The sequence below is a fragment of the Heloderma suspectum genome, chromosome 1, assembly GCF_057233095.1.
Source record: "Heloderma suspectum isolate Gila_16-S chromosome 1, 16-S_ref, whole genome shotgun sequence".
NCBI lineage: Eukaryota > Metazoa > Chordata > Lepidosauria > Squamata > Helodermatidae > Heloderma > Heloderma suspectum.
Genome location: NC_139458.1, coordinates 162,857,481 through 162,879,541, shown reverse-complemented (window position 1 = coordinate 162,879,541; position 22,061 = coordinate 162,857,481). Strand labels below are relative to the sequence as shown.

The 22,061-nt window shown below is 43.3% G+C and overlaps 1 protein-coding gene across 2 annotated transcripts in view; it reads left to right on the top strand.

Moving 5' to 3' along the window:
- The first annotated feature begins 9,644 nt into the window (after nucleotides 1-9,644).
- DARS1 (aspartyl-tRNA synthetase 1) overlaps nucleotides 9,645-22,061 on the top strand; it is a 65,703-nt gene continuing 53,286 nt past the window's right edge. The window contains exons 1-2 of one of the 2 annotated variants that reach the window (XM_084809437.1): nucleotides 9,645-9,898; nucleotides 14,818-14,875. In XM_084809437.1, coding sequence (XP_084665563.1) covers nucleotides 9,827-9,898; nucleotides 14,818-14,875 — 130 coding nt within the window. In that variant the 5' untranslated portion in view covers nucleotides 9,645-9,826. Of the gene's footprint in view, nucleotides 9,899-10,053; nucleotides 10,289-14,817; nucleotides 14,876-22,061 lie in introns of those variants that run through there. The other variant, XM_084809444.1, reaches the window with a different exon arrangement.

Below are 22,061 nucleotides of genomic sequence, written 5' to 3'. Positions count from 1 at the left end.
TGATTTGATTTACAATTCACTAAGAACAGGGGTAAATAGTATATAACCCTAGGGCTTCTGTTTTAACACTTAAGTTTTAACACACTTTCTAAGGGCTGCAAAAAGCATGCTAACAGCAAAAGAGAAGGGAATCCAGAGATGGCGAATTAGTTAACAACCAAACTTATACCACTGCTTTAGCTGTGACGGTGCTAGAAGCAGCTTGTGTTCAAGCAGTAAATGGACTATCTTCTTAGCCCAGGTGAGTGGAGCTGAGTTCTCCATTCAAAGCTGTTTAAATAGTTAAATAGCTATTCAAAGCAGCAACATTACAGAGATCTCTCTAGAAGCCCTTAAGATGATGAGGTGGCTATTCTCTCTCACCGTCAAAAGTTTGTTGGGTAGCATAGCCACTCTGTGAAGGGTTTCCTCTATGGAACTGGAGTGTGCTTGCACTTGCATGAAGTGTCCACCGCCACTGGATCCTATTGTCTATTGTTTGTCTTTACCATTTTTCTTTAGCTAAATCTAAAGAAGAATGTAAAGAGCAACTGAAAGATCTGACAGTGTATGTTAGAATTAATAACAAATTAAGATGAAGCTCAGTACCAATAAGTGCAAAATCATACACATTAGAAATAACCTCAGCTGTATTTACAAATAGAGAGACCTCATCAACACAGGGAATGTACTCTGGTTCTACAGCGCCTCACAGATGATTGTGGCAGATGACATTACCCCCACTCTTCATCAAGGGTGGATTTTTCTGCCCCAAAAGCCACTTTTTTGTAAAATTTTGTGCCAGATTTTCCCCTCGCAGCAGCTTCAGTGTGGTTTGGGAGTCTATGTGACCTGAATTGGCTTTGGTGCAGGCTGGGGGAAGCAGCACTGATAGGCGGAAGCAGTGGTGTAGTGGAGGCAGGGCTCGCAGGGATGCAGCCCTGGCCTTTTTCATTAGCAGGGACTCTGATGTTATCTGCCAACCCGCTCAGATTTCCCAATTCCCTCTGAGCTTAGCTGCGATCTACACTGTAGCTGTGGGGGGAATGAATTTTCCAAGCAACAATATATTGTTCCATGTTGGAATGCAAAGTATTTGGGATGACTTGGTCTGGAATGGGCAATTAAGACCTATTCGCTTTACCAAAGATGTGCTCCTGCTGGAGATGAAAACTCCTAGAACTATGGAATAATGTTGGGGCACTAAGGGACTGTGCAAGGGGGTTGTTTAAATGAGAAGGGATCTGTCCATGAGGGCTGAGTTGAGAGGGTGAAGCTTCCATAGAGTATCAAATTTTGAAAACCTAACATGTTTGTGTTTGAGTGAGTGAAAAAGATTTTAACATCCCTGCATTTTTTCTCAGACATCCAATTGAAATACCACTGCCTTACTCTCAGCAACACTGGTTTTGGATCCCAGTTGAACAAGGTTGTACAATCTTAGAAGGGGGTGTGGATGTGAGGGGCATGGCTGTGACTGTCACAAAGGGACCCTGCAATTCTGAATTTGCCACTACACTACTGGGTGGAAGGGAAAGTTGTGTCATGAAAGGGTGGACACAAGGAGAGATGTTGGCTAAACATGTCTACTCAGAAGTAACTCATTGTCTTCCATTGCACTTCACTGAGCACGCAAGTGAGGAGTGGGGCAGGGAGCAAGCCTGCTTTTATTAATTTTTGCTATTATGGAAGAGCGAAGGTATGCACAACTTCAATGATTTTTTAAAGGTGATCGCCCTCAAATGACCCTTATTCCCACCGAGGAAGGGTGGATACAAGGAGAGATGCTGGCTAAACATGTCATGTAACTCAATGTCTTCCATTGCACTTCACTGAGCATGGCAGCAGGGAGAGGAATGGAGAGCAAGCTTCCGCTCATTTGCTGCCTCGCACCTATGCAGTTGATGATGTTCAGTTCTACTTGCGGGGCTCTGCCCATCCAACCTCGAACGAATGTGGTTTCAGGTGCTGTTTGCCCTGTGAAAGCATGTTTTTTTAATGTATACACTGGCCACATGTGCCACCGGAGGAGCAAACCCGAATTCATGAAAATCCAGATTTAAATGGAATCACCTCAGAAACCATCTTCATGTGGATGGTGCCCTAAGAATCAAAACTGACTAGCAGAAAACAAAGATGTATGTGTGGAGGGGGAGAATCTATGAATTTTACTAACAGTAGTTTGAAACATCAGATCAGCAGGCATCAAAATATAAAACTAAATGGGGCAATAAGACCTAGTATAACAAAATAATACAGGTATATGTATTTAAAAAAAAAATTCTGCACACTGACTTGTTCTGATCACACCATCTCAACAAAGTTAAGTTAACAGAATTTTTCTGGAAAGATTCATAAAAATAATACTAGAACTAACATCCGTAGGGCAGCTGGTGGTAGATGGGCCTATGTGGCAAAAGGGAACAGTCCCGATGGAGTAGGCACTGATATTTTCCTCACCTGCCTCCATCTCCTGGAATCCTTCCCATAGGGAATGGATGGGTGGATGGAAGATGGCCCTGTGGAGAAAAGAAAGAGAAATTCCAAGTGGAGCAGGCCCCTATGTCTTCCTTGTCTGCTGCCTTCCTCTCCCCATTTAAGAGCATATTGTATTCTTAATTAAGTTATTACAATAAATACACGATCCATATTTGTATTAAATATGACATAAGCTTTCATGGACACTATACAGTTCATCAAGTTTATCTTCATGCACCTGATGAAGTAGACGGAGAATAAATGTCAGAATAAATGTGTTATTCTTTAAGGTGCCACAAGACTCTTTGTTATTTTTGCTGCAACAGGCTAACAAGGCTACCTCTCTGGAAATTTATTAATTTATGAGCCTTTTTTTAACAGTGATTAATACATGTGATTCCATTTTTAACAAGAAACATTACAAATACACACTTTTCACAGAAAACTAAACATACATGACATACATTACATATACCGATATTCAGTTATGGTGCAATCCTATGCATCTTTAGACAGAAAAAAGTCCTACAACTCCCAGAATGCCTTTTTCTGTCTAACTGTGTAGGATTGCGCCCTTAAAGCACACATTTACAGTAAGAATATTTAATATGTAAGCATTGTTGAACATGTGTATTGCGTTGTTGCATTCCTGCTTAGACTCTAATATCATTCACAGCATGATAGCATATTCATTCAGTTTATTTTCCTGTTTAGCAAGTGTGGGATTGTTGCTACTCTTCAGCATTTTGCATAGTTTATTCTGGCTGAAGTAATCAAATATGAAACCAGAATAATTGGGCAATATTTCTTTAGCATAAGTTAATAAAGAGATTAACAGGTCCAGTGGAAGCTGTATGCCAGTTATTTCCCCAATTACTCCAGTAATCTTCTGCCAGCATTTCTTTGCTACCATCTGTCACAGATGGAAAAAACACCTAACTTCCTCTTTTTTTATATTTCTAGCACTGGGATGTTATTGTATATGTACCTGTTAGATGATGGATTTTTTGGCATAATTCACTGTACTCCCCCTCTGTCCCCATACTCCCACCTCATACAAAATATGTGGATATAATCAATTTTAGTTTTACAGTTGGCTGAAGTGTGTACATTCTCCAAGACTCTATTTGCTCACCTCCTCCATAAAAGCACAAGCAGCAGAGTTGCTAGTGCTTTTAGGTATAGAAGTGCCACAGGCCACATTGATGACCTCCTGTACTCAAATGCCACAAAGTGGAGAACAAAAAACCCCAAGAGAAAAAAATAAGTGGTTGAGACCTGAGACAGCAAGGAATCAAGAACCACAAGCCATGAGACAAGAAAGCCACAAAGCAGGAATGGCCACCTTACAGCACTTAGGGAGCGATCCTATGGCCGCTAGTCAGTGGCTAGACATCCACCGGATATCTTGTTTTCCAGGAACCTGCACTCCAAGGTCATTTCCTGGAGAACTGACATTCCCCCACTTTCCTGGAGAACTGACATTCCCAAAAAGCCCATGCTCCGCACTCACAAGAGGAGTGTGGAGTGGCTGAAACGGGGCGTTCTGGGAGGTGTTCCGGTGCGGGGAGGGCAGAAATGCCAGTACAACACATCCAACTTGTCGTCCAGCAGCCTCCTCCCATGCTCTGCCGTTCCACAGACAGACAGCCGAAAGTGGCTGTCTAGCCGAAAATGCAGGGCAGGAGGAGCGCGGAGGGAATGATCCCTTCCGTGCTTCTCCTGCCCTGCATTGGATAGGCCGTTGCCTCCGAGTTCTTCATGGTGGCTGCCTATCTGCATAGGATTGCACCCTAAAACAGTCTACAGTAACAATTCCCCCAGTGGAACTTCACTTTTTAAAATTACAGAGCAAAGAACAATCAGACTGTGATGACTGAGATAGCATCGTTTTGTACAGGTTCAGGGACCATAGTATTCAGAACATAGAAATAAGAAAGAGAACGAAAACAGGGATATACTGTTGTTTAGAGTTAACCATTTATACTTACATAAGCACGACCCAGGAGGGAAATGGGTGAGCCCAGGAAGTGGTACATATATGCCCCTAAGAACCTACCAGGAGGAAAACAACCCCCTCCTCTTAAACACCACAACCTTAGTGGTGTCCTGTTAGTACGGTTTATGTTTGGTATTTGTTATAAGGTTTATGAATTTATGACTTGCTGTTCCCACAATAGATGGTACACTATTCCACAAGTAGCAAGGAGGCACCAGTGTGCACCTATAAGTGCTTGTTTTGGTGTCTACAGTGACAGTGCCACCAGTAGGAGGGATCTCTCCATTTTGATGCTAAATGTAAAATGTCTTGGTACCCCAATAAAAAGGACCAGGGTTCTAGCCACCTTAATAAGGTATAATGCAGATTAGCGTTTCTTCAGGATATACACCGGAAATCAGTCATCCATAACCTACTGAAAAAAGATGGATAGGGGAGCAGTTCTGCGCCCCAGGTACATCCAAATGAAGAGGTGCTTCTATTGCCAAGAAATGCCCTTTTATCAAAACAGCAATCTTCAAAGATCCACAATGGAGATGTATTTTTGTGGCAGGGTGACTAGCAGGTGAGCTTGTGACACTAGCATCTATTTATAGCCCCAACAAAGGGAAACAAACATTCCTGGAGGACACCTTTGTAAAGATCCAACAATTTCAGCAGGGTGAGGTGGTTCTGGGAGGTGACTTAAACCTGGTGGTGGATGAAAGACCGGACAGAAGTAAAAACAAAAACTTACAGCGCTCCTCTAGGTTGCTAGCAAAATTGTTTACATCACACAATTCGATAGACATTTGGAGAAAACCATACCCCACAGACAAGGGCTTTACATTCTATTTAGTTAGATACCAAACCTATGCCAGGCTGGAATATATAATGGTCTCACAGAATCTATGGGGGCAAATCTGGAACACCCAGACTGGGGTTATTGCAGTGTCTGAACATGTGCCAGTTGCAATGGTAATGTCTTTACAAAATGAAGAAGCCCAGCCATTCATGAGGCATTTTAGCAAGAGCAGTTGCAAAACCTATTGGGGCTGCAATTGCAATCAAGCTGCTTTATGTACTTGGGAGTTATTATCCCAAAGGACCTGAAGCAACTTAAAATATATATATCCCTCTAATAAGGGAACTGAGGCAGTATCTTCAGACATGGAGCAAACTAAATTTGTCTTGGCTGGGCTGAATAGCTGCACTGAAGATGGTGACCCTGCCCAAGTTCTTGCTCCTCTTCCAGGCCTAACCTGATCATATTCCAGAAGACTTCCTTAAAAAGTGGCAAAACCTAATTGAAGCTTTTGCACACAGGAGGAAACATGAGAACACAGTTTTTATTTGTTTGTATTGTTGATACAAACAGTATTTATCATGTTTGATGTTGTTAATGATACTGTACTATTCATGGAAAGTCAGTAAAAAGTCAAAAAAGCAATTGAGTTGCAGGTAATGATCAAAGTATTCTGGGGGTGAACATTCTTACCTCAGGCTGTCTTGGTCATCTGTATCATCCTGCCAAATGGTAAGGAGAGTTTTATGATTAAAAAAACCACCAGCCATGCTGAATTTTTTCCCCCCTCTTCCCTCCCCATTCCTTTTTCCTTGTGTGTCATGTCTTTTTAGATTGTAAACCTGTGGACAGGGATTGTCTTGTTTAATTGATAATATATAAGCTACTCTGGGAGTCTTTATGGCTGAGGAGCAGAATAAAAATACTAAAAATACTTCAAAGAAATCAATAAAAGGAATAGTCACCTGTACCCACTCGTAGTTCAATCTTTTACAGAAGTCTCAGAAGTAAGCCCCACTGTGTTCAATGAGGCCTACTCTCCGGAAGGTGTTACAAGATTACAGCCTAAACATGTTTTTAATTAAAAATTTAAAATATATATTTTAATTTGTATACCATACAATTAACCAAGTAACACTTGTTTAACATCTTCCTGTTGTGCAGCATTTTCAGACACATCTTTATTGGGGGTTTTTTAAAGCCTTGCTTACATACTATGTGCAACCCTTGAAAGAAAGGAGGGATAGGTGTACCAAATTTTTCATGTTATGATACATGCCGAATTGCAAATTTGTCAGCCTGGTTAAACTCTGAATGTATGGAGGAATATGAACAAACTAGAACCTATCCCTGTTCGAAGGACATTCTTTGGTATCATGTAATGGAAGATATGCATATAGTATGCCAGAATTTGAGTGCGGGCAATATTTGCGGTATAGGGAAAATAAAGAGCAAAAACCTGCCCAGGACTGTCTCCATTTACATCATGTATATACAATGAGCAGATTAATCAGAATGAAATATTAAGGGATATATCATCTTGGGATGCTCAGGGATTTCATCTGTTGAAAGATTTTTTGGAAAATAACGAGATTATATCGTTTGAGTTTATAAAGCCTTCTGTTCCTGAACTGTATAAATTATTTCAAATAAGACATGCCATGGCTGGATTAATTAGAAAATATGGTGCTGTTAGAGATGCAACAGCAATGGAGGGACTGCTCCATATATCAGTTAAAAAAGGAATTGGGAAAATATATAACATTCTTAGTGAAGTGCAAAGTAATGGACCTATGAATTATCAAAAGAAATGGGAAAAAGTTCCAGGCATTTCCATCACAGAAAAAGTATGGAATTGGCTCGGAGAAAACATAGGTATTGATTGCAGCAAATTTGAAAGAGAACTGCTATAAGACAATGCATCAATGGTATCTGACACTGCATAAATTGAAGATATTTATAGTTTATCCCAAGATAATTGTTGGAAGATGTGGAAAAGCTCATGCAGATTATACGAATGTATTTTGGAGCTGTGATAAAAAGCTTTTGGCAATTGTATTATATTTAACAGATTACAGACTACAATATTCCAGAGGAACCATTAAGAGTTTTATTAAATTATTTGGATTGGTGCATTTATATAGTTGATGCTGAGATGATTATGAAATTATTAAAAGCAGCAGAGAGTGCAATCCTCTGCCCCTTAGACAGTGTCTAGTGGGACATAAGGATTGTTTGGTTTCTGGGATCCAAGGCTGGAACCAGCCCAGAAACCACACTCCCTGCAACCTCCCCCACACCCTTGAAGCCAGCACGGTTCTCTCCACACCAGCTACATCTCTGCTAGGAAACAGCTTGGACATGGGGAAAAGGGGGCAGTCCCAGGAGCAGGGAGAGGAAAAGACTGCAGAAGCTGCTTTATGCAGCTTCCTATCGAGTCTCCAGGCTCCTTCCCTCCCCATCCCCAAAGCCACGCCTACACAGGTGAAATCACCCACTACCCAAAATGCAGGGCAGCTGGAGCACAGAGGAGAGGATCCCCTCTGGGCTCCAGCTGCCCTGTGTAGGATAGTCAGCAGCCTCTGGTTTTGGAGGCTGGTGACTATCCAGATAAGATTCCACCCTAAATCAATTGCTCTGTACTGGAAAAAGAAAGTGGCACCACCTCTCAATTGGTTCCTTAGGATTTGGGATATAGCTATAATGCATAAACTTACATACCTGTGAAAATCAAATGTATGAAAATCAATGTATAAAGAAGTAGTCGATTTTTGTTAGTTTCTGGAGGGATAAATGTGAAGACGATGTATGTCCCTACTCATTGTTTCATTAGTGTAAGGAATCAATCTCTTCTGTAGTTCTTTTCTTTGTTTATAAAGTTGGGGTGACCTGACCTGTACTAATACAGTGCATGTATAGGAATGCACGTCTTTATAAGATATTTTATTGCAATTTCTGTATGCAACATTTTATAATGCACAATCTTTTAAAGAAAATTATAATATACTGTGTGATACTGTTTTTAATATACTTTTATTTGTAAAGATGCAGTAATAAACTTGCACACACCAAAAAAGCTTTGTGGCATCTTACAGATTAACGGTGCAAGCCTAGATACGGCTACTCAGAAGTAAATCACACTGAGTTAAATGGGCTACATAAGGGCACAATCCTATCAGGATAGGTGGCCTCCTCTGAACTCATTCAGAACTCTGAACTCATTCGCCTAGCTAATGCAGGGCAGAAGTGCGGAGGGGATCATCCCCTCTGTGCTTCAGCCGCCTTGCATTTGCAGCTAGACAGCCCATTTCAGCTGTCTAGCTGCAGGAAGGCAGAGCAGGGGATGCAGCTGATGGACCAACATTTCTGCTTTCCCCACCCCCAAACACCCCCGTTTTCGCCGCTCTGCGCTCCTCTTCGTAGTGCAGAGCGCAGGGCCAAGCCAAGCTGCCTGCGAGGCAGCACAGGAGGGGAGGAGATTGGTTCCTGGAAACCAATCTATCCTATGGCCGTCTAGCTGCTGACTAGCCTCCACAGGATTGCTCCCTAAGCGTATTAGGCTTTAGGCTGGTTAAGACGCTGAACTGTGGACGGGAAGGTCGGCAGGACAGCAGTTCGAGACCCGAGTGCCGCATGACGGAGTGAGCTCCCGTCTTCAGTCCCAGCTCCTGCCAACCTAGCAGTTCGAAAGCAAGAAATTGCAAGTAGATAAATAGGTCCCGCCTCGGCGGGAAAGGTAACAGCGTCCCGTGCACCTCGGTGTTCAGTCATGCCGGCCACATGACCACGGAAGCGTCTTCGGACAGCGCTGGCTCTTCGGCTTAGAAACGGGGATGAGCACCGCACCCTAGAGTCGGACACGACTGGCTGGGGGCACCTTTTACCTTTTTTTTAGTCCCACTGAACTCAGTAGGACTTACTTCTGAGTAGACATGCATGAGATTGCAGTGTAAGAAATTTCTTGTGGACATACGGTAGAGGAGAAAATAGTGAAGTCACAACAGTGCAATCCTAGGCATGTCTACTCAAAAATAACTCACATTAACTTCAATGGGGCTTCCTCGTAGGTAAGCGCGTATACGACGGCAGCCTAAAGCTCTTAGGACTTGAGGTGTCACAAGACTTCAGTTCGTGGCGAATGAAAGCCTACCGTGGCCGCCCTTCTGGAATATTTCCAGAAAAAACCGCCAAGCCGGCCCTGCTCAGACTCGCACGCGGGCCCCGAACCGCAAGAAGCAGCGACACGCGGAGCTGAGAAAATGCGGAAAGCTCGCGAGAACACAGGTCATTCCCGCGAGGAGGCTTCTTGACGGAGGAGCGGGAGGGAGTCAGTGAAAGCGGGCGAGGCTCGTCCTCGCGTGACGTAAAGGCCGGAGCGCTCTTCCTCGCGTGCTTTACGTGCCCGGAAGCAGCGCGAGCGGACACGCGGAGGGAGCCCCGGCGGAGCGCGGGGCGTCGCGGCTTTCGAGCGAGAGAAGGGGGGGCGGGGGCGGTTAGGAGGGCCTTCGCCAGGCGGCACGGGAGCCCGTAGAGGACAAAAAGAAAAGCGAGTCTCTCCGGCCAACTTTCTGGCTGGACGTGGCGGAATGCCCGGCGTGGCTGCTCGTAAGAACCAGGAACGGAGCCGAGACAACGCCATGGAGCCGCCGCCAGCTGATGTGGGTCTCTGGACGCGTGGGAAAGGGGCTGGGAGGGCCAGAACCGCTGTATATGGAGGGCGGGAGGAGGGCGGGGTGCGAACTTCAAAGGCCCCGCCGTCTCGTCCGCAGCCCCCGTCTCGCCCCACCCCGGCGCCCCCATCGTCTCGCTCCTCGCGCGTAATGGCAACACGTTTCCCCCAGCAGCTGGCAGGGCTTGGAGGGTGGCATGTCACGCCTGCGCGCGCCCGTCCCCCGCCCCGCTCCGCTCCAACCCCTCGCTTATCGCCACCTCCGACGTCTGCAGAGCTGGTCAGACACCGCCGCCCCCCCTCCCGCCCGCGTTGAGCGTTTCTCTCAGGTTCTGTCCACTCCTCGTTGTTGTTCGAGGGATGGCAGCAGACAGCCGTCGTAAGTAGTTTTTGAGTGGGGTTTTGCTGCCCAGCTGGGTTAGAAAAAGATAAAACCAAGTTCCTGTGAACACACACAAACGCATAGTAACTTTTCCTTTCATTTTTAATTGTCCCACGGTGTCTGGGCAAGCAGATGTTGCAGGTTTTTTTCTAAGCTATGCAGAAAACCCCATTTGCCCGAAGCAATAGTGGGATGGGTGTGTGCAGCGCAAAACAGATCCTCCTTTCAAACTTCAACTGGAGAAAAAAGTTGTCTCTCTTATTAGCGGATATCTTGGCTTACTGGAAGCAGAGTAGACTAAGGCACATGACCACATGTCTCAGGGTTATGTGTTCAAGTTATGTCATGTGGAAGCCAAGATGAGAGGCTGGTTGTTGTCACTTCCTCCTTGTATTGCAGGCAACAGGAATAGATTTCTTTTAGTCATTTCAGTACAGTGCATAGACCTTGGGTTTAAAGTCCTGCAACATTCTAGCAATACGGAAACAATGGGATTAATTTATATGTTTACTTCACTGTTTCCACAACTTAGTGTTCTTCTGGGCAGCATTTCCTTTCTATAAGGGTTCTTTACTGCAACGCTTCAGTCGAGATAAATTCCTAGTTCTTTCCCCTCCATTAAGTAGGGACCTCCACAATGACCGAACTTTTTTTCTGCCTAAGGAAGCTTGCACTGAAAAGATCACACCAGCCTTATCTTAGGACATGACAGATACATACATCATCTGTGATACCCGTGCACTAGCAAAAGGAAACTCCTTGACTTGTTCCTTGTACTTTCTGGCAGAATGGCTCTTTTCTGTGCCAAGCACCTGTATTTATGACTCCACTAATTTTTTTATTAAGGGGACTTTTTGGCATTTTCCTCCTCCACTATAAAACATGCATGATGTAATATGGGCTACACCCAAGCTTCACTCTTTTCTATCATTAAAAAGATATAACTACAGTTATATAGGATATTTAACTAATGGACTTAATTCTTGGAGTAGGCAACTGTCTCCTAAACAGAATTAAATTCTTGCTTAATTCAAGCTATTCTGCAGTGTTACTCCTAATAATGGTGAGTGATCCCTGAGGATCAACTATTGCACTTCCTCTATTAATTCAGCACCACCAAATTTCAAAATGGCATCTCACTCCTCAGTGAGTGAGAAGATTGAGGATTCAGGTGTGCTTGTTAATTACATTTAATTTTGTTAACATTGAAATAGTGAAATTAAAATTGCTTATTGCAATAACCAATTCTATATGTTCCCCAAGATCAGGTGATCCTAATATTTCTCTAGTGCAACTACTTCTCCCCTGCCAAGTGGTCACATTGTTTGACCACTGGATCTGTCAAGCCTGTTATTGCCCACTCTGGATAGCAGTGGCTTCCTGAAGCCTCAGGCAGGTCTCTCTTGGATTCACTTCCTAAGTTGCCAAGAATAGAAGCTGAGATCGGCTGCATGTGTTGTGTGTCATTGAACAATGGCACTTTTTGAGAAAGTGTGATTTCTGCTGTATCCCACATGGGGAAAGATGTGATTTGAACTCATGGCACAAACTAGAGGTAATAACCGCAGCAATAGTCTGTGCCACTTCACCTAATAGATTAGGTTTCTGTGAGTTGCCAGCATAGGGAAGGATAGGATTTGAACTCATGACCCCAGTGGGTACAGCTGGTGGTGGTGGGGAAATTATTGTGCTGTCCTGCTTATTTCTTCCCATTAGTTGTTGAAGTGTATTGCTGCTTGTCTGTTTTCTGTTTTTATGTAATGATACCACAGCTCTTCTATTCTGCTTCACTATGTTTCCAGTATCATTGTCATAGCTCCCTGTTTTTAAAAATATTGATTAGTTTCACTGTTTTATTTACACAAGTTGCTCACTTTAGTAATATGGGTGTTTAAATTGTTATAACCAATAGTCTAGGCTACGGACACACAAATCAAATCACTCTGAGGGCTGCTTTTGCTCTGCTATCTTAATGTGGAAATGTATTTTTGTTTAACTTTTAACTCAGTGTATTCTCTTCAATGCATTCTCTGTTAATCATCTTTGTCTCTCTATACTCCATACTGCAGGGGTAGGCAATGTGGTGCCTGTGGACACCAGTGTGCCCTCAAACACGTTTCTTGACACCCACCAAGGACCACCACCCCTAGCACTTTGTTTATAATTTTAAATTAACACATTTTCTTAGCAGCTGGGATCACTTCAAAATAAAGTGTGTATGTGGAGGGGGAGAGCAGTGATCGCCCATATATGGGTGGTGAGCCAGGGTGAGAGAGAGAAAGAGCGGGAGGAATGAGTTGGCAGGTAGAGTGGGTGGGGAGATAAAAGAGTTTGCTTTTCTGTGAAATAGGTTTCTGTGGGTGCTAAAAATTGTAGGTTCAAAGAAGTAATTTAGTGAGTTGGGGCTCAGACCCTACCTTTGACTTCTTCCCAGTCTTTTGGGCAGGTTACTTTTCCTTTGTGACTAGCCATGCCTCCCATAGCCATTTTGTGATGATGCTCAGGACAGCTTCTCAGATTGCCAAATAAGCTCATAGGCCCAAATAGGCTGCCTGCTCCTGCTATAGTCCTTTGTTTTGTGAACCACCTAGAGCTCTTTGGCTGTTGAGTGGTAGAGAAATGTAATTAATAATGTTTTATTCTCTCTGTACCCTCAAAGATCTACATCATACCTTTCATGTATCCCCTTATCCCCACCCCAGAGATCACGCAGTATCCACAATGTCCTTTTCATCTCTTTATCCTATAGCACAGAAGTGCAAAATCTTTTTCAACCCAAGGGCTGAAATCCATTTTGGAGAAGCTCTTGGGGGCTGCATTCTGGTGGGGGGGGTGAAGGCAAAAGGTGCAGGGCCAAAATAATCATCTACTTATTTTATGCTGCTTTTCCACAAAATTCTGCCTGAAGTAGCTCGTAACATAACAAATGAACAGCAGTAAATATAATTTACTACGTATCAAGCAGTAAGAAATACAACTATTCAAAAAAAAAAATACAGTAGAAACAATTGCAGATAGCCATAATGTTGGCAGAGAAACACATAGGAATATCAATATGTACAATGTCCACTAAAACAGTACAAATAAACTAACATAATCCAACAACAATACTAAACATGATATTGGTTGGTTGGCAGCCACACCTCTCACTTGTGGTAGCCTTCCTCCCAGCTTTCACCTGGGTCTCCTCTCATACTCCCTTTCCCATCTCTCACCTGGGGAGGTAAAGATTACCTGTCCTCCTTCCTGTCCACATACCCACAAAGTTTTGATATTACTCAGTCTCTCTGATAGGAACCCCTTCCAACTTTTTTCTTCAGGCAGCCAGCTTTATCAGGCTCCAAGGTGGTGGGTGGGATAAGGCAGGTGGGGATTAACATTAGTCCCTCCCCACCAAACATTTCTTCCACATTCCATACCAAAAATACCAGCATCTTTTAGCTCAAAGCTCTTACTACCAGTGACTAAGCTGTAGGAGAGGCATGTTAACCTTTTAGAATGGGGGAAAACTACACAAAGGCTGGAAAACCAGCAAACAGTTGGTACTTAGGGAAAGGGGACAGGGCCAGGGGAAGTGGTGGGACCTTCTGGGGACCCTCTGAGAGCTAGATTATGCACCCCTGCCTCGAGATTATGCACCCCTGCCTCCTTTCACTGCTGCTTTAATATTTAGCTTGTAGGATATTTTGATCCTCTTTCAAACTGATAATCTGAAACTCACTAGAGTAAATGGAAATGACTTGAAAGTTATAGTGCGGAAAATATAGCCCTAATTCTGGGAACACATAGTTCTCTGTATTCCCAAGTAGCACCATTTGTGCACCTGTCAGGCACAAGCCTGAGTAAATAATGAACTCTGTTTCATGGCTTGAAGTCTGACTCTCCCAGATCAACTGGGATATTGAATGCCATAGTTCATTTCGTCCTCAAACTGTTCTGTTCTCATAGGTTTATGCCTAGTGGCTGCAGCTGAGTACATGAGCTTATATCTGTTATCACGATGGATGCATGGGAAGCATGGTGATTTCACAGTTGTCAAGACTAAAATCATTCCGTGAAAGAAAGTAATAGTTGGAAAGTTGATCTGTAAGCTGATGTCACTCTTAGGAGTTTTCTTCCTTATGTGTGTGACCAGTGATAGGAGAAATACTGAATGTCACTCAGCACATAGGGCTGAATCTTACTGGCTGCATATATTTTAGAATGTAACGTAGTGAAACATGCATCGCACTTCGTGGAATGCAAATCTATTTTGTACTTGGGTATCCATATCAGAATATCAAAAAATAGATTGAGCGTTGGCCCTTCTTTGCAAATTCATGCCTGTAATATTCTCTGTAGGCTGTATGCTATGTTTTTAACGCGCAATTTCATATGTAGAATATTATCACCCATTAAGAGCTAGCAGCGTTCTAATGAATTGTGTGAAACCAATTGCATATACATGACTGTAACTTTTTCTCCTATTTAACTGTAACTTGATGTAAAGGCTTTTAGCATAATACTATCTTCTTCCCTCCCTTTAGGACTATGCAAAGGAAAGATATGGAGTATTGCCGATGATACAATCCCAGGAGAAACCAGGTCAGTTCCAAAATTCTGGAAAGCACACTAAGTCCTTTTAGGTTGTAAGTACCATGATAAGTAAGATAGTACTGATTGTTGCATCAAGTTGAATATATAGATACCATTACTAGCTCCAGTGGAGCCAGTTTGTTTGGGGAAAATGGTAAGAGACTATTCACTTCCGGCTCGCAGTTTGCAAAGGATTGTGGAACTCTAGCCAAATGTTGGCACAAGACACATGTGAGTTAAAGGTTTTTGTCATGGTCTAAAATCTGAGAGGGGAAGAATTGGCACATATCAAGATAAACGTTAGAGGTGGCTCAAAGATTTGTGAAGAAGTAAAATAAATAAACGTTAAATTTCAGTGATACGTTCTGTTCATTAATTTTGCTTACAGTGCAATCCCATGCATGTCTGCTCATAGACATTCCATTGAGTTCAGTGGGACTTACTCCCAGTCAAGTATGCATAGGATTGTACCATGGTTCAGTCCGCGGTTACGAGCTCTGAAACAGGAGGTGAGACGGCTAGAGCTCCGGTGGCGGAAGTCTCGCTCCAAAGACGATCACACACGGGGTAGAGCTGTATCTTCAGCCTATCACGTGGCGGTGAGGGCAGCAAAAAAGGAATATTATGCTGCCTCCATCGCGTCTGCAGAGTGCTGTTCCAAGTGGTCCGGAGCCTGGTCGGTCCTGTGGCTCCGGAACCACTGGAGCATTCTAAGGCCTCCTGTGAGGCTTTGGCAAGGCACTTTGCAGATAAAATTGATCAGATTAGGTGTGTTACTCTGCACACTGTGGATACAGTTAGTGAGCAGGAGGCCTGTGGCAAACCGGTTTTGTGGGATCGGTTCCAGCTTCTTCCTCCTGATGAAGTGGACAAGGTGCTTTCATCTGTAAGGCCGACCACCTGCTTACTTGATCCTTGCCCATCTTGGCTCATTATGAGCTGCAGAGAGAGACTGGGTGAGGGGATCAAGGCGGTGGTGAACGCCTCCCTTGAGGAGGGAGTGATGCCATCAGCCCTCAAGGAGGCAGTGATAAGACCGCTCTTAAAGAAGCCCTCCTTGGATCCTCAAGTTCTGAACAACTTTCACCCAGTCTCAAATCTGCCATTTTTGAGCAAGGTGATTGAGCGGGTGGTGGCGGTGCAGTTGAAGGCACACTTGGAAGAAACTGATTATCTAGACCCATTTCAGTCGGGCTTCAGGCTTGGGCATGGGACAGAAACGGCCTTGGTCGCCTTGGTGGATGATATGAGGAAGGCTCTGGATAGGGCTGAATGCTCCTTCCTTGTTCTCCTCAACCTCTCAGCGGCTTTTGATACCATTGACCACAGTATCCTCCTGGACTGCCTGGAGGGGTTGGGCATTGGAGACACTGTATTGCGGTGGTTCCGGTCCTTCCTCTCCGGCAGGTACCAGAGGGTAGCACTGGGAGAGGAGGTTTCGGACCCGTGGCCGCTCACTTGTGGGGTGCCACAGGGTTCCATCCTCTCCCCGATGCTATTTAACATCTATGTGAAGCCGCTGGGGGCTATCATCAGGAGCTTTGGGGTGCAGTGTCATCAATATGCAGATGACACGCAGCTCTACCTCTCATTCAAATCTTCACCAAGGTTGGCCGTAGAATCCCTGTCCAAATGTCTGGAGACGGTGAGTGGCTGGATGGGGAGGAATAAGCTGAAGCTGAACCCTGACAAGACCAAGGTACTTTTGGTGGGAGACAAGAGGAGGCTGGGGGATGTTGACCTGGTGTTGAATGGGGTACGGCTACCCTTGAAAGACCAGGTCCGCAGCCTGGGGGTCATTTTGGACTCCCAGCTGTCCATGGAGGCTCAGGTGTCAGCTGTGAGCCGGACAGCGCTGTATCAACTCCATCTGATACGGCGGCTGCGCCCCTTCCTTCCCGACCATCTGCTCCCATCGGTAGTACATGCCCTGGTCTCCTCTCGTTTAGACTACTGTAATGCGCTCTACGTGGGGTTACCCTTGAAGACGGTTCGGAAGCTGCAGCTGGTACAGAACGCGGCGGCTCGCCTGATTAAAGGCAGCCGCCGGCGAGATCACATCACTCCAGTGCTGAAGGAGTTGCACTGGTTACCAGTTGTTTTCCAGGCCAAATTCAAGGAGTTGGTTTTGACCTTTAAAACCCTATATAGTTCTGGCCCAGCCTATCTTAAGGAGCGCCTCCAGCAACACCTGACAGGCCGCTTAACAAGATCAGCCTCAGATGGCCTTCTCTCTGTCCCATCAGCCAGGACAGCTAGACTGGTGGGGACGAGGGAGAGGGCCTTTTCTGTGGTGGCCCCCACTCTGTGGAACTCCCTCCCTAGGGAACTCCGTCATGCCCCCTCTTTAATGAACTTCCATCGTGCATTAAAAACGTGGTTGTTCAGGCAGGCATTTGGGGTGGGTTAGGGTATTTTAAAAAAAATTTTATGGTAGAATTTGTTTTAAATTGTTTTATGGTGTGTTGTACATCGCCCAGAGTGGCTGGGTGACCAGCCAGATGGGCGATTAATAAATTTAATAATAAATAAAATAAATAAATTCAGTTTCCTCTAAACACGAAGTAAGCAATATTTAAGAGAAGTACAAATCTAAGCCAGTAAAGGCCACTTTTCTTGCTGGGAATGCTCTGGCAACTTTCTTTGGGTAAGAAAATGGTTTATGTATATGTCTACTTGTGAAACAGACAGCTATAAAAAGCCATTCCTGGATTCTCAGCATATACTCGTCTGATTCCTAAGTAGGCATGTGGATATGCCCTTCACTGCTTACAACTGTACTTCAGCCTTGCAACTAAGTTCTTAGGAGTTTTTAGCCTACACAGTATTATTATTAGGCCATAGTGCTAGATGTAGACCTTGAGAAGACATATTATGTGTGCAAGCTGGGAGTGATCTAAATATGTACTCCTCAGGATGTACATTGTGCTGGATTTGCAAACTGGAATGTTGAAACAGAAACTAGTTGAGATGTTTTGTTCCAGTTTTGATAAAGTAAGAAATGAGATAATTTGGAGCAAAGATTCCTTGTAAAAAATTTTTTAAAGGAGTTGGAAGGAACAGGAAGCTGAAGAATGTTTGGTAGAATGGTTTGAAAATGTTTAAGTTGCAATAGTGGGTTGGTATAACGAATTCAGCGCGCGTGCGCACACACACACACACACGGTCTGGAAAGGCTTCTGAGCAAAGACCAGTCTGCTCTAGATCCCAAAATCTGCCTTTGTTTAGTCCTTCTAAGGGCTCCTGCAAAGTAGGCACTGCAGAAATCACCTGGAGGATGCATCATCAGGTCCTCCCAGGGTATCGATTCGCTAGTTTGAATTTTTCCTCTCCATGAGGTTCCCCCCCCCCCAAAAAAAACCTGCATTGTGTAAATTTGTCTCTGTCTTTTGGGTGGTTGGCAAAGAGTCAAGGTAAAACTCTTCCATGCTCTGGAGGCCCAGGGGGATCACCCCCAAACAGTAAGCTGCTTTGATAAGTTACTCCTAGAATCTTGTTAGTGAGCTAGTTTGATGTTTTATTCTATTTTTTTTAAGCAACTGACTATTCCTCAACTTCTCTCTGCTTGGTTCTTTAATAAATATATTGCATGGGAAACTGTAATTGATTTGATTCTTTTCCCTACCCTTTAAGATGGGCTAGCCATGTGCTGGGGTCATTGGCAAACATGCTAACCTGGTTCTTAAGAACTTAATGAAGGCTCTGAAATAGGCTTGTCCTTCTCCACATATAAACTTCATAAGTTTGTCTTCTCATATGGGCAAACTAAGGGACCTTAAGGTGGCAATCCAATACATATTTAGACAGGAAAAAAGTTCTATAACTCCCAGCATGCCCCATTCAGCCGTGCTAGTTGAGACATGCCTGGAGTTGTGGGACTTGTTTTTGTCTGAACATGCATAGGATTCTGCATTAAGAAAATAAGTGAGTGGTGGCAGTGCAACCTCTGAGGAATATAGATAAAAAGGTGTCTTGCAGTGACCTACTTCACAGGATTAGAGGTGCAGATTATCACAGTTGGGGAAGGGAAAACTACAGTTTCAGGGTGTGTGTGTTGTTTTTTTTTAAAAACCAAGCAAACTCCAGTTACGACCAATTAACACTTGAAAAGTCACCGAGAAAAAGCAGAATTGCTTCACCTACTTCTGTAAAAAGTATGTTTCTTCAGTATGTTTCTCTTTAGCAATTGCTTTCTGACTTTTTGTATGACCAGTGTAATAGTTAACAATAATAATTTGAACTATATCAGAAAATGTAGACAAACGTGTTTGCCATCTGGTTTTAATGATAGCTGGGCCATTATGTATACAGTAATTTTTAAAATGCTAATCTAATGCACACTGTGGGTGATGCCTTGAACATTAGGGATATATTAAAAAAGTAATACCGCATTTTGTCCTTTTTGTTCACATCTGGAGAATGTTGCAGTTTCGAAATAATTTAAAATTGATGTAATTCTGTCTGATTAAGACTTGGGGAATCTATTTCAGTTATCATTAGCAATGCTGAAACTTGAAATTCAGTTTGAACTTGTTACACTGATTGTTCTTCTATTTTTTCACTCTGACATAGCAGCAGTGCAGTGGAGTATTCCTTTCACTACAAGTTTAGGAAAAAAAAAATTTAGCAGTGCAGTCCAATGTATGTTTACTAGCAAGTTCCACTGTGCTCTATAGGGCTTACTTTGTCTATTAACTGTGTTTAGGATTGCAGCCCTAGTTACTGAGACAAGATGTCCCTTCAAGGAAAAGCAGTGACTACCACTAACCAATCCTTACACTTATCAGCAACAGAATTATGAGATTCATTATATTTTTCAAATACAATCATGTTATCTTTTTTTTAAAGCTTCAGTGAATATGCAGAACCTAAAAATTACTTCCAAAGAGAATCATTGCTCAATGTATAATATGACAGTTGATAGCCGTGGAGGTATTAAAGTAAAAGATTCACAAAACAGACACCAGCCTGGAAGAGAACACTTAGGTGTAAGAATATGAAGGGGTATAAGAGTGAAACTTGGTTGTCAAAAGGAGCAGATATGTCTTCATAGAATAATCTGGTATTGCCTATTTAGTTGTGCTGCTGAGCAGAAAGAACTGCTTTCTTAGCAGCAGAAGTTTTCAACTAACAGCTATATTAATAGTTTACAGGATTGCCTGCCTTATAAAATGCATTATTACAAATTTCAAGTGTATTATTGTACTAAATATATTAAAATGCTAATACTGAAAATTATGCCAAAAATTCCCCTTGGAAACTCTAGTCGAAAGAGTAATTTGGATTGGCAGAACTCATGAAATGCCATGACAGGGTGAAATATTCTAAGCAAACAACCCAGAATAAAAGTTTGATCCTTCCCATGTGTGAGAAAGCGAGAAATGAAGACTGCTCTAATGGAAAAGGCCACAATTGTTGCAAAGAAAGTCTGTCAAAGGCAGAAACTGTTGTGGCAGAAGATGAAGGAACTCCCAAGCATAAATGGAGAGTGCAGCTCAGGCTTATATTGCTATCAAATGCAAGTAGGAAGGTGCATGGCTCTCTGTAATTGGGAGATGTAAGAGTAAGATTAAACTATATAAAAGCTGGGGTAAGGTAAGCATTCAGAAATAACTTGCCTTTCCTATCATTTGCTCAAGCCCCTCTGAGGAGGCCCATCTCACGTTTGGTCTAGAATAACCTTTAGTAAGGGATCTCCACTGACTTTAGCAGGAAAATTATGACACAGAAAATAACAAAAAGCCCATTCCTCATGCATCTAAGCAGAGCTCCTCCCCACCATTCATTCTCTCTCAGACACACACACACAAACACACTCCCCTGCAACTACATGGTAGCCACTTCCTCATTGTACAAACCTAGTTGTAAATATCACAATTATGGGGGTGGGTTTTAGTTGTACGGGTCTTTGACACAGGGTCACTGCCCCACCAGTGGGGAGAGTACTGATTAGGTGGGAAAGAGACTTGTATGACTAGCCCCCACCTTCATAGTTGGGGTATTCATACACATAAGGAATTCAAATGGGATGTGGTTAAAGAAGGATTTGATGATGGTTCTTTCTTGAGAAGTAACATGATTATCATTTATTATTATTATTATTATTATTGTTGTTATTATTTGCATTTATATCCTGCCTTTTTCCCTCTTGTAAGGAACCCAAGGCAGCTTACATTCTCCTCCTCCTTTCCATTTTATCCTCACAACAACAACCCTGTGAGGTAGGTTGGGCTGAGAGTATGTGACTGGCCCAAAGTCACCCAGTGAACTTCCATGGCCAAGTGGGGACTAGAACCCAGATCTCCCAGCTCCCAGCCCAACACTCTTTCCACTACACCACACTGGCTCTCCACACTGGCTCTCTCTAAATCCACACTGAATTTATATTCCAAGCATGTAAGCAAAGCCATCTGCACATGTCTCCTTAATAGCAATTTACCACTAGCCCATTCCATCCACTGTTCTCAGCTTTCTGGTCCTGGAGTGGTAGAAGAAATAGACACAAGGTTGTTCTTCTTGACTCCCTGTAGGACGCTAGTGAGGCAAGAGATTAAAATGCAATGCATAATGCCTTTTAAATGTATGTGCATCATTTCTATTAAAAAAAAACCCTCCTGAAGTTCCATTCTTTCATGACTGGAGAGCCTATTCTGGAATTTCACTGTAAGACAAGTCTTATGCTTTTAAACCTAAATTTGTTACTTGGCTTTATGTGAGAAGATAAGACAAATGAAGTTAGAACTTCTCCTTGTTCTAACTTGGTTTCTCTTTCCAATTACTTTCCAAACAAGGTTTAAAATTAGAGAGCCTGATATATTCCAAAATACCTCTAGTTTAGGCCAAATGGGATCATTATCAGATATTTGTGGAGGGAAGTGGAATTTAGCAGAGGCACTCCACTGAAGGAAGGGAGCAGCGTGGTGATTCTTGCTAATCCCCCCTTCCTCCAGCACCACCTCCCACTGTGTTCAGAGGGTCCCGCAACCCTCTGGAGCAGCTTTCTAAGGGGCACAGGGTTGCAAAGGGAAGGAGGACTCAACAAATATTGCTGCCTTGTCCTATCTCTCCAGTCTGAATAGAGCTCCACTGAGCTCAAGTCTGGATCCAACCCATAGTTTTACCAGGAGTTTTTGGTAAATAGTTTTTTATCTAAAGGTGAATAAAATCTGCAGGATGGCTTTTGTTGGTTAAAAAT